The following is a 13,417-nucleotide window of genomic DNA, read 5'->3' as shown; positions in this document are numbered from 1 at the left end:
AAACTGAATGTAAAATTTAAGTATTATAGTACAAAAAACACCTTCTAAAATCCTCACTTTCTGAGCTATACAATCACACTGTATATTGCAAACCAGCTGCCACTGATAGCATTAAAAACTAGAGTTTGGAAAGGCAAGTTCTAGAGGTCACAGACGTGCCCTAAGGAGTAAAAATAACATGCTACCAGGAGAATTATTATTTTGTTTGAAAAGGGAGGGAACATCTTCTCAAACAGATGTGGAATTTGTAATTGAAAAATTCTCTGGCAATTGTACAATTTTATGAAGTTAAAAAGTACTTTGCCGAGCTCTGGAAACACTAACGATGACATATTTTGTGTCCAGGAAGGTCACTTTTATTCTTGCTGCTTCCAATTTACTATCTGTTTTTGAAACATTTTATGCAACTAGTTCATTTTCTGCTTTCTTTTCCTGATCATATCACATTTCTAGTCTACCAAATGCATTTTTAGAAAAGGAAGTTATAAGTCTGGAAAAAAATAGTTAAGTACATTTTTCTAAAACTTATATCCTGTGCATAGAGAATAAGCTCACCACAGGGCTCCTGTCATTAAGTTTAGGTTATTAATAACCATTACCAATTATCTACATACGTTCTGAAGGATGCAAAAGAGAAATACTATACATTCCTCATGATTTCAGTGTATTATAACATGACAACTGAATGACTTTTAGATTTAATTCCATCTTAAGATGCATGTGTGAGAAACATTTCATTCATTAGAGAAAGCTTATTTTTACATTTCCTTCATTGACTACTCAGAAATCATGGAGTTGTTATGAATGCAGCAATGAGTATAAGATTTCTGTCCACAATAGCTGCAGGCTGAAACCAAGCCAGTTACTACAGGAAAGGTACTCTTTCCTGTTTGCAAAACTCCTTCTTAAACAAGAGGTAATTCTCAGTATCTCGAGAGACACCAGCCCTGGGCACAGATGTAAGCACCTGAGACTCGGGTTTATAATGAGCTGCAGACTGCCTTCGCTACGGCAGCACAGAGGGACGGGAACAGAGCTGGGGGCGGCAGGCTGCAGCAGCAGTGGGAGACACTCTAAGTGCTTTTATCTGCACAGTCTGACATGATTCTTATTATTCCCATTCACAGACGAGGAGATTGCGGTTGAGAGAATTTCATTGACTTGTCTGAGAACAAGACATAGCATGACTTAACCATCATGCTATTCGGTGTCCCATTTAAATTTGTCCTCCATCGTCTTCTCCAATTTTATCTTTATTATGACTCATATATGCATTTTCTGTATTTGTAGGAAATGTTAGAACTCAATCAGTAAACTGAACCACCGCAACTGTCATGCCAAAATAAACCCAGTTTGAAATCCACCGGGAAACTGTGTGTGAAGACAGAGGCGGGGAATAAAAACTGTGGGATGGAAGGAACAGGGGCTTGCGGAGACGCGTGTCTTCTCTTCCCTAATTAATGCAACAAAGAGACGGCAGAGGTGAACTTGCCTGCTCTTTTGCATGAACACGTAAATAATTGCATGTCTCCTGTGAACAAGTACCTGCAACGCACCCCCTACCCTTCCGCCACCTTCATTAGTGTCAGTGGCAAGCACCACTTTCCTCGTGCCTCACAGCTCTATTTCCATTCAGCCGCACGTCCCCAAGTAATGTACAATCTGAAACACACACGCGCGTGCACACAAACGGCTGTGCAAACGAGGCTTGAAGCAAATCACTTCAGGCTGTCCCTCCAACCAGATCGTCTCTCTGCAGCAGCCCCCCCAGAAATCCTGGAGGGACTACTATCACCCTCACAAATTTTGTTACCAAAACGCAAAACAGCATTTTAAACATCAGTGAACATACTTAGGTCAGTAATAGGAACACTGATAAAAGTAATACCCGTTCCAGTATAAGTAATGCATTCTTTCATTCTTTACGCATTAAGGTAGGAGAGTGATATATGACATGATTTTCACGATCGACAACAAAATGAAGAGCGCAGGGTTGATTTATGGCATTAGCAACGATACCAAACCTCACACTTACTTTTGCAAAGGCTTCAAAAATGTCAAAGGCAGGCAGCAGCTGAGAAACGTCCTGTATTTCTTCTCTCATGAAATGTTGAAATGTCATCGCAAGTTGCCTGATGCCCTCTTTCTTCTCTTCAGTCAGTTTGCTAATGTCTTTGTGAAAGAGAAAATAAACAGCACAATCGCACAGTGAACTTTTAACGGGCAATCTTCAGGTGTTCAAAGGTAACTGTTACAGTAGGTATTTCCTGCCTGGATTCCATTCCAACAGAGGGCAAACATGTATCTTTTTAGTTTCTGACAACTACAAACCACGATGCATACATTAGCAATTAAATTCTGCAAAAAGTTTATCTACGAGATCGAAAATCTATCAAAACAAAATAAATACACGTACAGATGAAAAAACATTTACAAAACCAGTAAAGATATGTATTACCAGATTTTCTACATCATCCTGTACGTATATTCTAACCATGATAATAAATGCTTATTAAGTCAGTGAATGTAAGCAGACTTTTCCATGAAACAACTTACAACCAGGTCATGACTGAGAAGCAGCAGCATCTCACAGGAAAGAAAAAAAAAAAACCCTGAAAATGAGAACTAAAAAGTTAAGCTAAAGTTCAAATGGGTAAAATTTATCATTAGAAAGTATATCAACAAGAATACATGGATCAATCAAAGAAATCTCAGCTTCCAAGTTATTTCCTGGTTGAATAAATAAGATATGCTGTTGCTTCAACCAAAACTGAAGAAGAAATTTCACCTTTTTCATTTGTTTAAATACATTTTATTGATTATGCTATTACAGTTGTCTCTCTCCACCAGGCACCCCCATTCCCTATCACGATCCCCCCCCCTTAGTTCATGCCCATGGATCATGCATATAAGTTTTTTGGCTTCTCCATTTCCTATACTGTTCTTAACCTCCTCCTGTCTATTTTGTACCTACCGGTTTGTGCTTCGTAATCCCTGCACCTTTTCCCCATCCTCCCCCTTCTCCCTCCCAAACGATAAGCCTCCAAATGATCTCCACCTTGTCTATGATTCTGTTCCTGATCCAACAGTGGAGGGGATGAAGCCAAGAATCAGATCAATATTTGGAACACAAGGAAGAACAAAGCATTCAATCAGAACAACAAGAATTGTTTTTAAAAATGAGAATAGACTAAGGAACCCCTGGGACAACTTCAAACGTAACAACATCCAAATCATGGGGGTGCCAGAAGGAGAAGAGGGGGAGCAAGAAATTGAAAACTTACCTGAAGAAATACTGAAAGCAAACTTCCCTAATTTGGTGAAGGAAATAGACATACAAGTCCAGGAAGCACAGAGTCCCAAACAAAGATGGACACAAACAGGAACTCACACACCAGGTCACATCATAATTAAACTGCCAAAGATTAAAGATAAGCAGAGACTCTTAAAAGCAGCAAAAGAAGAGCAGGGAGTTGCCTACAAAGGAGTTCCCAAAAGACTGTCAGCTGATTTCTCAAAGGAAACTCTGCAGGCTAGAAGGGGCTGGCAAGAAGTATTCAAAGTGACGAAAAGCAAGGACCTACAACCTAGAGGACTCTATCCAGCAAAGCTATCATCTAGAATGGAAGGGCAGATAAAGTGCTTCCCAAAGTAAAAATAAAGGAATTCATCATGAATGAGCCATTATTACATGAAATACTAAAGGGAATCATGTAAGAAAAAGAAGATCAAAAGTTCACCTTTTAAAAAAACTCAGTTTAATTTATACCACAAAAAGGTGGTAAGGCTAAGAGTGCACAATTCAATTAACACTGTTTGAGAGCATTTCACTTAAGGCGGCCTGTACCACACCGCAGCTGAAAGGGCTGATGTTAATAGTGAAGCTCACCGCAAGAGATGTTAATTACCGAGCAGTAACATGTCAAGAACAAAATGACTAATTAGGTCTCTATTAGAACTTGAAAAGACATATCAGTTGAACCACACAGCATAACTCTGTTGCTCATGTCAGGTCTACACATTTTCTGTAAATTACTTGTTCAACAGAACAAATAACGCTATGACTTTTTTCTTCTTCTTTCTTAAATTGTGGTAAAATATACAAAACATAAAATTCACCATCGCGACCATTTTTAAGGGTGCAGTTCAGTAGTATCACACACACGCACACTGTGAGGCAAACATCCCCACGGTCCCATCTCTGTGACACTTTTCATCTCGTAAAACTGTGACTCAATAACCACTAAACAGTAACTTCCCAGTCGCCTCCCCTCAGCCCCTGGTAACCACCATTTTACTTCCTGTCTTTATGATTTTGGCCACTCTAAGTACTTCATACAAGTGGAATTATACAGTACTTGTCTTTTTGTGATTAGCTTACTTCCTTATAAGCAAAATGTCATCAAGGTTCGCCCATGTTGCAGCATATGTCAGAATCGCCTTCCTTTTTAAGGGTGAGTAATATTCCACTGTGTATATACAACACATTTGGCTTATCCATTCATCCATCATTGGACACTTGGGCTGCTTCTGTGTTTTAGCTATCGTGAATAAAACTGCTATAAATACGAATACTCGCTTTCAATTCTTGTGAGTGGATAGCCAGAATCCAGGGTCACATGGCAATTCTATTTTTAATTTTTTGAGGCACTTCCATACTGTTGGCCACAGCAGCCATATCATTCTACATTCCTACCAACAGTGCCCAAGGGTTCCAATTTCTCCTCCTCCTCCCCAACACTTGCTGTTTTCTCTTTGTTTGGGTAGTTGTCCTCCTAATGGGTGTGAGATGGTCATCTCGCTGTCGTTCTGATTTGCATCTCTCTAACGATGGGTGAGTCTTAAGTAGTAACTTACTGTCACTGGCACTTAGGATCCGATAGCCGTAAGCCCACACTAGATTTGTTTCCACCCAGGAATGTAAACTGTGCAGCAAATTCAGTCTATGAGCTCTGCCTGCGTTGGGTGGAAGCCATTCACAACCTGCTAGCGAAGAGGATCTGTGCCAATATGAAAGAAATATAAACCCTACGTTTACTTAACGCTCAGATTTGGAAAGCCCTTCACTGTTCCCACATAGCGGGGCCACCACCAGGGGTTCGGAAGAAGAACACAGCTCCGGGCTGCCAGGGGCCTCAGTCACCTGTGCTGCTCCTCTCCTCATCAGCTAAAGGACCAGTGACCCTGAAAGCTCCCTGCGACACCACAACCCCACCCCGCTCACATCCCTCCTCCCCGGCACCAGAAAGAAACCAAGAGCGGGAAGAAGAGAGTAAGAGAGGGAACAACAGGGAAAAAATTATTGTGTCAACTGGACTAGTGATAACACTCCCCTCGCTGCCTAACCTGGCACTTTACAAACTCCCACACGACCAGAGCTACCTCGGAATACGTTAAATAAGCTAATGTGAGATTTTCCTCACCTAACAGAGAGACTGAAAAAACAAAGCAATTCACCAGCTCAGCAAATCGATGACGGGGAATTTTTTTTTAGACGCTGGTAGACAATCACTTACTTGATTCCAGATCATAAAATGAGTAAAGTTTCTCCGATTCAGAGGGGGTTTCTTCCATCTGTGAAGTAAAGGGAAAAACACCAAAAACCATTTCAAGTTTTCCAATATTTAAAGGAATATGTTTGAGTACCTTTAGACATTGAAATGAAAGCCTATTTAAAAAAACAAAATTCTATACAGTATATTCCTTCTCTTCATCACTTTGAGTTGAACTAATCAGTAACAACTTTAAAAGCTGCGACAATCACCTTATAATTTCCAAATGCAAAATTCTTTTCCAAGTTTTCATACTTTTGTATTTTTCCCCAGCTCTACCCACACAACTTGTGTCACTGTTAGGATTTTATTTAAAATTACCATAAAAAGCAAAGATGATGAATGAAAATAATAATTTATTACAAACTGGACGACCTGGGGCAAGTTACTTAAACTTGAGTCCAGAGGAGTCGACTTCCTTATTTGGAACAAAGTCCTACCAATAGCACCTGATCGCTGGGCTGTCCTGGGAAGGTGAGGTACCTCAGTAAAGCAATGGCCCCAGGGCCTGGAAATAGTAAGTGCTCAACAGAAGTAACTACCGTTCCAATTGCTTTCTGTTACATTCTTATCGGTAGAGCAGGGGCGGGGACTGAGAGCTAGGACCTTAGGTGATTCGGAAGCAACCCATTTCTGCCCCAACCGTGGTTCTCTATCTTTGCACTATGAATAAAGTAGAAAAATGTTCACATTCAAATATAACAGTCACTGTACTTTTCATATCCAGCGGTTAAAGTAATGCTGAAAGACAGAGTTGCTGTGAATGTATTAATGCTTTGAAATACATGTGTATTTTTTAGTTGAACACAATGCACACATTTGAAAACAGTCGTAAGTACGTGTGTTGTATATTCGGTCCAAAGACAATGAAGATCATTTTTTTAATTAAAATTACATATAACACTATTACTTTTGGGGATGTAATCATAATTTTACATTCTTTTTTTTAAGATTTTTTTTTCTTAAGATTTTATTTTATTTTTTTTAGAGAGAGGGGAAGGGCGGGAGAAAGGGAGAGAAACATCAATGTGTGGTTGCCTCTCATGTGGCCCCCACTGTGGACCTGGCCCACAACCCAGGCACGTGCCCTGACTGGGAATTGAACCAGTGACCCTTTGGTTCGCAGCCCTCACTCAATCCACTGAGCTACACCAGCCAGGGCATACTTTTATACTCTTAAAAACCCCTATAACATTTTATAGCCAAAAAGAAGTCAATAAAAAAAAAACAGGACAGGAGACAGCTGGCGCCTGCAATTATTTGAGAAAGAGATATGCATGTTCAAGCCTGACCCCAAAATATGGAAGGGGTCACCAGCGGCGGATTTCACAGAATCCACTAGCTGTTTTAGCAGAGCAAGGAAAAGAACTGCAGAGACAATTTCACTGAATCTTGACTGTAAGTAAAAAAGGAAGTACTCTTCCATGGAAGATTAATTATCATCAAATTGAAATCTCAGTTGAAGGGGCAGCAAAAAAAAAAACATTGAATGCATGCCCTGTGCATTAGTTCTGTACAGTACAAAAGTAATCAAGGCAATGTAACAGGCGTTACTAACATCTCATGCCACAGAGGACCTTGTGTCCCCAGTCCCCGCAGAGGACACACGGGGCCTTCGGACAGGGGCCGTGCGCGCTGTCGCCGCCCCTGATGCCTGGACTGACAGGGACACGGCACGCATTGTCTCCCGCACTCCCTGGAATAATCCACCTCCTGCCTCTACACGGGTTTCAGTTCAGCCTCAAATAAGACGGCACGTGCAACCGCGAGTGCTCTGGTTCAGTTAAAACCCGAGAATATTTCACAGGTTCCACACTCACCAGTTTGATGACAACTCTGCCAAGGAGTCGGACAGAATCTGGAGGATACCTGGGTTTGCAGCTTTTAAGGCATTTGCACTCCCGCTTGTGGTCCGGCCACGCTTTCTTCTGTTAAGACAAGGGTGGGGAGGGCATACAAGGCGTAAAACTTTAACTTTCACTTACACTGGTATGGATCGTTGAGAGTTACCAACATTAATTAAATTTCAACAGCCTAAATATAACTGCAAAATGAAAACTGAAAGCAGTGTCTTAACACCTTTAATGATCCAGGGTTCAGCCTTCGCTGGGTATGCGGCGTTACCAGGCGTGGGCACTGACAGCCTCCGCCTCACTTCTGTCCTTTCATTTGCCCCCATCCCCGTTATTGCCTGGCTGGTGGAGTCTAAAGAATCATCAGGACTGACTAAAGAATTTATAAGACAGTCTGTTAGCTGATTAGATAGGATTCAATAATAGACAGTGATTTCGAGTGCAAAAAGAAGATGCACTCCACATTAGAAAATAAAACACGTGGTTCAGGGCAGAGCGCCTTCTGAATGTCTCTGCTGCTCCAGCGAGCAGAGGCCTATCAGGAGGGCTACACGTGACACAAAATACAAAAAACCCTTTTCGTTTTTGAAGAGCACGTGGAAAAGGGGTTACTAGCTAAAATGACCAAATGTCCAGCTTTCCCAGGACTGTCTTATTTATGTTGCCCTGGCCTAATTATTAACAGTGCCCCCTTTCATTCAGAAAAGGGTAGCCTGGATGATAAATTATAAGGTCACTGAACCCAGGATCCTAGCCATGTGCTGCTGTGGCTGAGAGACCAGAGAGCCAATTCACTGGCCTTGAGACACCAGGGATATGAGGGCTGAAGGGAAGGACATGCACGCTCTCAGTCGTGCGTCAGAAATGCCACGCCTCCCCTCATGTAGGTTGCTCCCATATGAAATAAAACCCAGGGTATCTCATATGTATCCCTGGGGAGTGAGAGACAGCGAGACCAAATGCCCAGCCTGTTTTAGCCCATCCCTGCAAGACCTGGTACTCACAACACTTCGTATTTAAGAAATTGTAAGTCTGCTTCCCAACTTCTGGACCTATAAACCCCCCTGGAAGGAACTCTCTGTTTTCCACTTATGCACAAACCTGCAGCACAACCAAAAATGCTAAAAGAGCTGCAGTGACTTTGAAACCGTGACTCAGATTCAAGTTCAAGCCAGCATTTTGCTCAGAAAGACTACCCGCATCGAGTGGTTGTGTGGAGGGGTGGTTGTCTGCCACCACTTTCTAAATAACCAAATTCTGGAGACACTATTTACTAGGGATACATCACCTCTTTCATCAGCCCTATTCATGGTTACCCCACTTCTTTCCTTCACATCCACTACAGCAATATTCTTAATGTGATGCTTATAATCTTTTTTTTTTTTTTTTAGTATTTATCCTTCTCACGTCTAAATAAGACTGAGCTGGTGAAGATGTGTATGAAATATGGTTGTTAACATTAGAAACAGAAAAATGTTAAAATTATGAAAAAAGTCAGACAGCATGTACTTAACATTCTACAGTGTGTCAGGCACGTGACTAAGCAATTAAAAAAGAATATTTCATTTTTCACAATAATCCGAATGGTAGATCCTAACAGTAAAGATGAAGAAAGTAAAGCTCACCAGCTGGGATCAACTCGACTAAGCTATGGAAATCCAAAAGGGGAGAGTAGGAATTCTTAGTATGCTAAACATGAGCGCGCAATAATTACCGTGTTCTGTGCCCCATTTATTTGAGTTGCCTTAGAGGCGAGGAAAAATAAATAAATAAATAAATAAAGGCATAATGGCTTATATAAATCTCATCTGACAAAAAAGAAAAACACACAGCTTTACCAAGTATGGAATCACAGGAGGAATTTATTCCAAGAACGCTAATCAACACACTGGACAATGTCCTCGACAAGTATAATGGCCTTTCTTAGAGCTCCTTCTAATGTCCGTACTCACTAAAAGGCACAATATTAAAATACAACTCAGTGGGGAAAAATGTTTCTATTGTTCAGGGGGCTAGCCTTGGAATAGCAATTAGCAATTACCAAGCTCCCTAAAAAAATGTGGTTTCATTGTCAAATTAAATCTGAAAAACACAACACAGTGCAGACTCTGCTTAACGATTCAGAATAGTATGTTTAAGCTCCCTAGAAGTTCTAAAAAAAAAAAAAAAAAAAAAAAAAAGCTCTGCGTTAAAGAAACGTGTATATATCAGTTAACGCAAAGACTCCCAGAATTATAGTTGCCATCCTTTGGGAAGTGAGGTTGGTACACACCGACTCAGATGTACACACACTTTCTTTCCTTCCTCTGGTCTTTGAATGAGTGTGAGTTAAGCAGACAAGTTCATGATCATTTGCACTGAGAGGAAACCAGAGTGTTGATATTTTTTTTATTGTTTGTGAAGGCAGAACCAGAACTCCGGGGAGAAAGTTTTCACAGCCTGAGAGGCACCCCAGTGGACCGGCTGTGTGGGCAGCGTGAACCATGCAGCACCCCGTGTCTCCGAGAAAGCCCCTCTGGCTCTGCTCACAGCCGGCCTCCATGTCTGGCTGAAACAGGGCAAACCTACTAAAACAAGGCTGAGATGTAAAGCAGATCTTAATCAATATCTATCTCAGCTACAGCAGCTCAGTCACAACTCCTTTATTAAAACTCCAGTTTGGAGCAGCTCAGTTTACCACAGTGAAGTGATGAACCCCTAGGCAATGACCCAATTGATCTGCTGGATGACATAATTTAAACACTCAAATTGTTAGAATTCTTATCAAAAGCAATTTATGACTTTAACATAATTAACATTGAGCTTTCATTTCTCAACAGTAATTGGAAACTAGACAATATGTTTCTTAAGGCTATCCCTAGGTCACTGCATAAAAACGTCAGACAACATATTTATCTTCCCATTTGCTTCAGCAAGAAAGATACTCATTCTTTTCATCTAAAAGCCAAGTCAGATCTATACAAATATTACAAGAGATCACAGCACTTGAAACTGTTCTGTACTACAGTGTCAGCTTTACAGCTTACTTCATTTCTTACCGTGATATTAAAATCTATGTCTTTAAAACATTAACTGTGAGGACTTATAGTTCAGCTTCACCCATCACTTCTTAATAAGGCTTACTAATGGAAGCATACCAGAAAAGGCTTACAACAACGTATTTTAAGTAATTACATTTGACTGTGAAGCAAAACCCCAGAACCACACAAAAACATTAGGCATTGTCTTCACTCTGCGAACTTTAACCTTGGCCTAGACCTCAATGGCACCTTATACCAGAACATGAAATCTCCCAGCTCCTCAAACAACCTTCCTGATTTACTTTTTCCTCTTTTCTTCCATTACCACAAGTCCAGGAAGTAATCAAGATTTGGTTCACAATACTGTTGTAATGTTTACTGTTCTCACAGTTGAAAATTGACAATCATGTACAATAAGTGCAAATTAGCATGAAAGACAAAGGAAATGGAAATACTACGCTAAGAAACGAAGACAATAGGATACAAGAGTTTTAGCTGGAAAAAAAGGAAATAAAGACATCTCTGACTCAATTCCATGCATAACTCAAAAACAACATCAAAATCTACACACAGAATTTCCACATGTGTCACAGCACTTACTGATTCAGAACCAGTGGCTGCCGATAGGCGCAGTCCTGAGGGCTCTCTGAAAAATGTATAGGGATGTTTTGACAGCAGTGCCGGGGGACCAGAGATGCCAGGCACCCTCTGCAGGACAGGTCCCTACAATGACAATTGTTCCAAATCCCACAGGACTCTTCAATGCCCACTCAGCCTTTCTATAAAGGTGACAAGCTTCTAAACCTCCCTTCATGTGTAGAAACAAAAAGCTCATTTTTACGTATTCTTAATAGCACCGAATTTTCTAGGTGAATCAAGGGAAGACTGTTGGAAGCACTCTAGCTCAAGTTATTCAATATTTCATAAAAGCATGTCATGAAAGGCAACACCATTTACAGTGTCTGCATCACTAATAAAACACGTTTTCTGATCTGCGTTTTGTACTTCCCTTCTCACAGCGTCTGTGTGCAGGTGCACGGACATGACTTCTTCACTGTCTTCTGGGCCAGTCACGCCTGAGCATTCACCCACTAAAATACATGTTATTTAGGTACAGGCTGTTGTAGGTGTCTTCCTCCTTTATGTTCCAGTTATGGCATTACACTGACACTTAATTCTGAAAATATGTACATAGGTAGATTGTATTATCTGTGAAAACTTCATTTCAAGATAGTAGAGAGTACAATAAAAATTAGTCACAGAAAGGTGACGCTGGGTCTGAGAGAGCTGAAAATCCCAGGTCTAGAGTAAAGCTACACAGTTACACACACCGTAGCCATACATAAAAATATTTTTTAAAATGCACAGCCTGGGACCCACCCCAGGAACTCTGACAGCACCAATGAGACGGGATTAGGCATCTCAGGGATTCCATTTGAGCTAAGGTTGAAAACCACTGCGTCAGGCTAAATGAAAAAGGAGGTCATTATATATGCTAAACAGATGAAACAACAAAACACTATTCTATACTCATTATTAAACTACTGCCCTATAGAATAACATTTTATACTATTGGTGAGGAAAGTGTTTCTAAGCAGGACATAAAATCCAGAAATCATAAAGGAAAAGATGTACATATTAAACTACATAAAAATAAATTACTTTTGTACATCAGGAGAAAACCTAATGCCACAAACAAGGTTGAAAGAGTATAAACCAGAAAAACAAAATCTAAAACATATGTAGACAATGTTAAATGCCTCTAAAATACAAGGAGGTCTTACAAAATAATTAAGAAAATAATATTTCCATTTTAAGAAGAGAAAAATGTATAGGACATAAATAGGAAATTCATGCCTAAAAAAGAAAAACCAATAAACAGAAAATACAAACCACACTAATGATCAAAGAAAAACTAACAGAAATTAGATCATTAGTTCAGCAAAGCTGAATGAAACTAACAGTATTTAGAAGTGTCCCAGAGTACAGGGAAATGGGGACTATGGGCTCATCGGTAGAACTGTTTCTCCTAATTTCTGATGGGTTTTGGTAATGAATATCAAAAATTTTACTGTGCAGATGGCTGGCACAGAAGTAACATTTATAATGCAATTTAATCCTAACAAATTTGAATGATACACAGAAGTTTGAGAATGCTCAAGGTAACTTTGTTTAACATACTAAAAAATTGGTCATAATTTTTCCAACTTTTCCTAAAAGAGAAAGCTATTTTTGCCTTTCCCTTTTTACTTTCCCAATACTGGTTGAATCACTACAAATATTATGTATTATATTTATAAATATAAGCAAATATAATTACCCTACGTCTAGTAACTGTGATTTGGGGACAAGCATTTTTGTATGGGAGAGAAAGCAAAATTACTGCTTAATAAACACTTAACTTTTTAATGTTTATTTTGGAAAGTCTGTAACTCAAAGAATAGTTAACTGTATTAATATTTAAATGTTCAAAACCTGCTGCAGTAGATTCCTTTGGTAACGTCAATGAACTCTTCTGTGATGCAAAAACTCATTCAGTAAACTTCGATCAGAGCTCTATTTACGTCTGGTTTCCCTAAATAAGTGTACTACTAATTACATGCATCTTGCATGCCGCAGGTGTTCAACACATATAATTCATTCTAAAACTAGTACCGTTTAGGAGATCTAATTTGCTATATATTTATCATTGATTATTTGAAATTAAGGCCATCCAAAAAGAAAAAAGGACCGTGGAGCCCCTGACAATTATTTTTTCACCAGTGTGTTGAGATCGTGATTGCTTGACTGCAACAGAAACAGAAGATTAATTTACCTCTTCATTCCAACTCAAAAGAACCTTTGTGCTATTAACGTAACATTTCCCTCCTACCGTGGATACAGAATCACTACAGCTCAATAAGCCAGTTAAATGCCGTTAAACACTGGGTTTTGGATGGAGTAAATACTCACTTTTGAGCGGCTTATTCTTGTGTAGGATGAAATACGGGAA

General features: G+C 39.9%; 1 protein-coding gene across 3 annotated transcripts in view; it reads right to left on the bottom strand.

Annotated features, from left to right (window-relative positions):
* The window catches only part of SMYD3 (SET and MYND domain containing 3), a 459,771-nt gene that overhangs the window by 366,749 nt on the left and 79,605 nt on the right, over positions 1-13,417 (bottom strand). For all 3 annotated transcript variants that reach the window (XM_024575953.3, XM_045184522.3, XM_071219589.1), the window contains exons 3-5: positions 7,373-7,480; positions 5,517-5,574; positions 2,036-2,172 (exon numbers count right to left, since the gene is read on the bottom strand). In XM_024575953.3, coding sequence (XP_024431721.2) covers positions 2,036-2,172; positions 5,517-5,574; positions 7,373-7,480 — 303 coding nt within the window. The remainder of the gene's footprint in view (positions 1-2,035; positions 2,173-5,516; positions 5,575-7,372; positions 7,481-13,417) is intronic.

This window comes from Desmodus rotundus, chromosome 10 (genome assembly GCF_022682495.2).
Source record: "Desmodus rotundus isolate HL8 chromosome 10, HLdesRot8A.1, whole genome shotgun sequence".
Lineage (NCBI taxonomy): Eukaryota > Metazoa > Chordata > Mammalia > Chiroptera > Phyllostomidae > Desmodus > Desmodus rotundus.
This window is presented reverse-complemented; position numbering and strand designations above follow the sequence as displayed.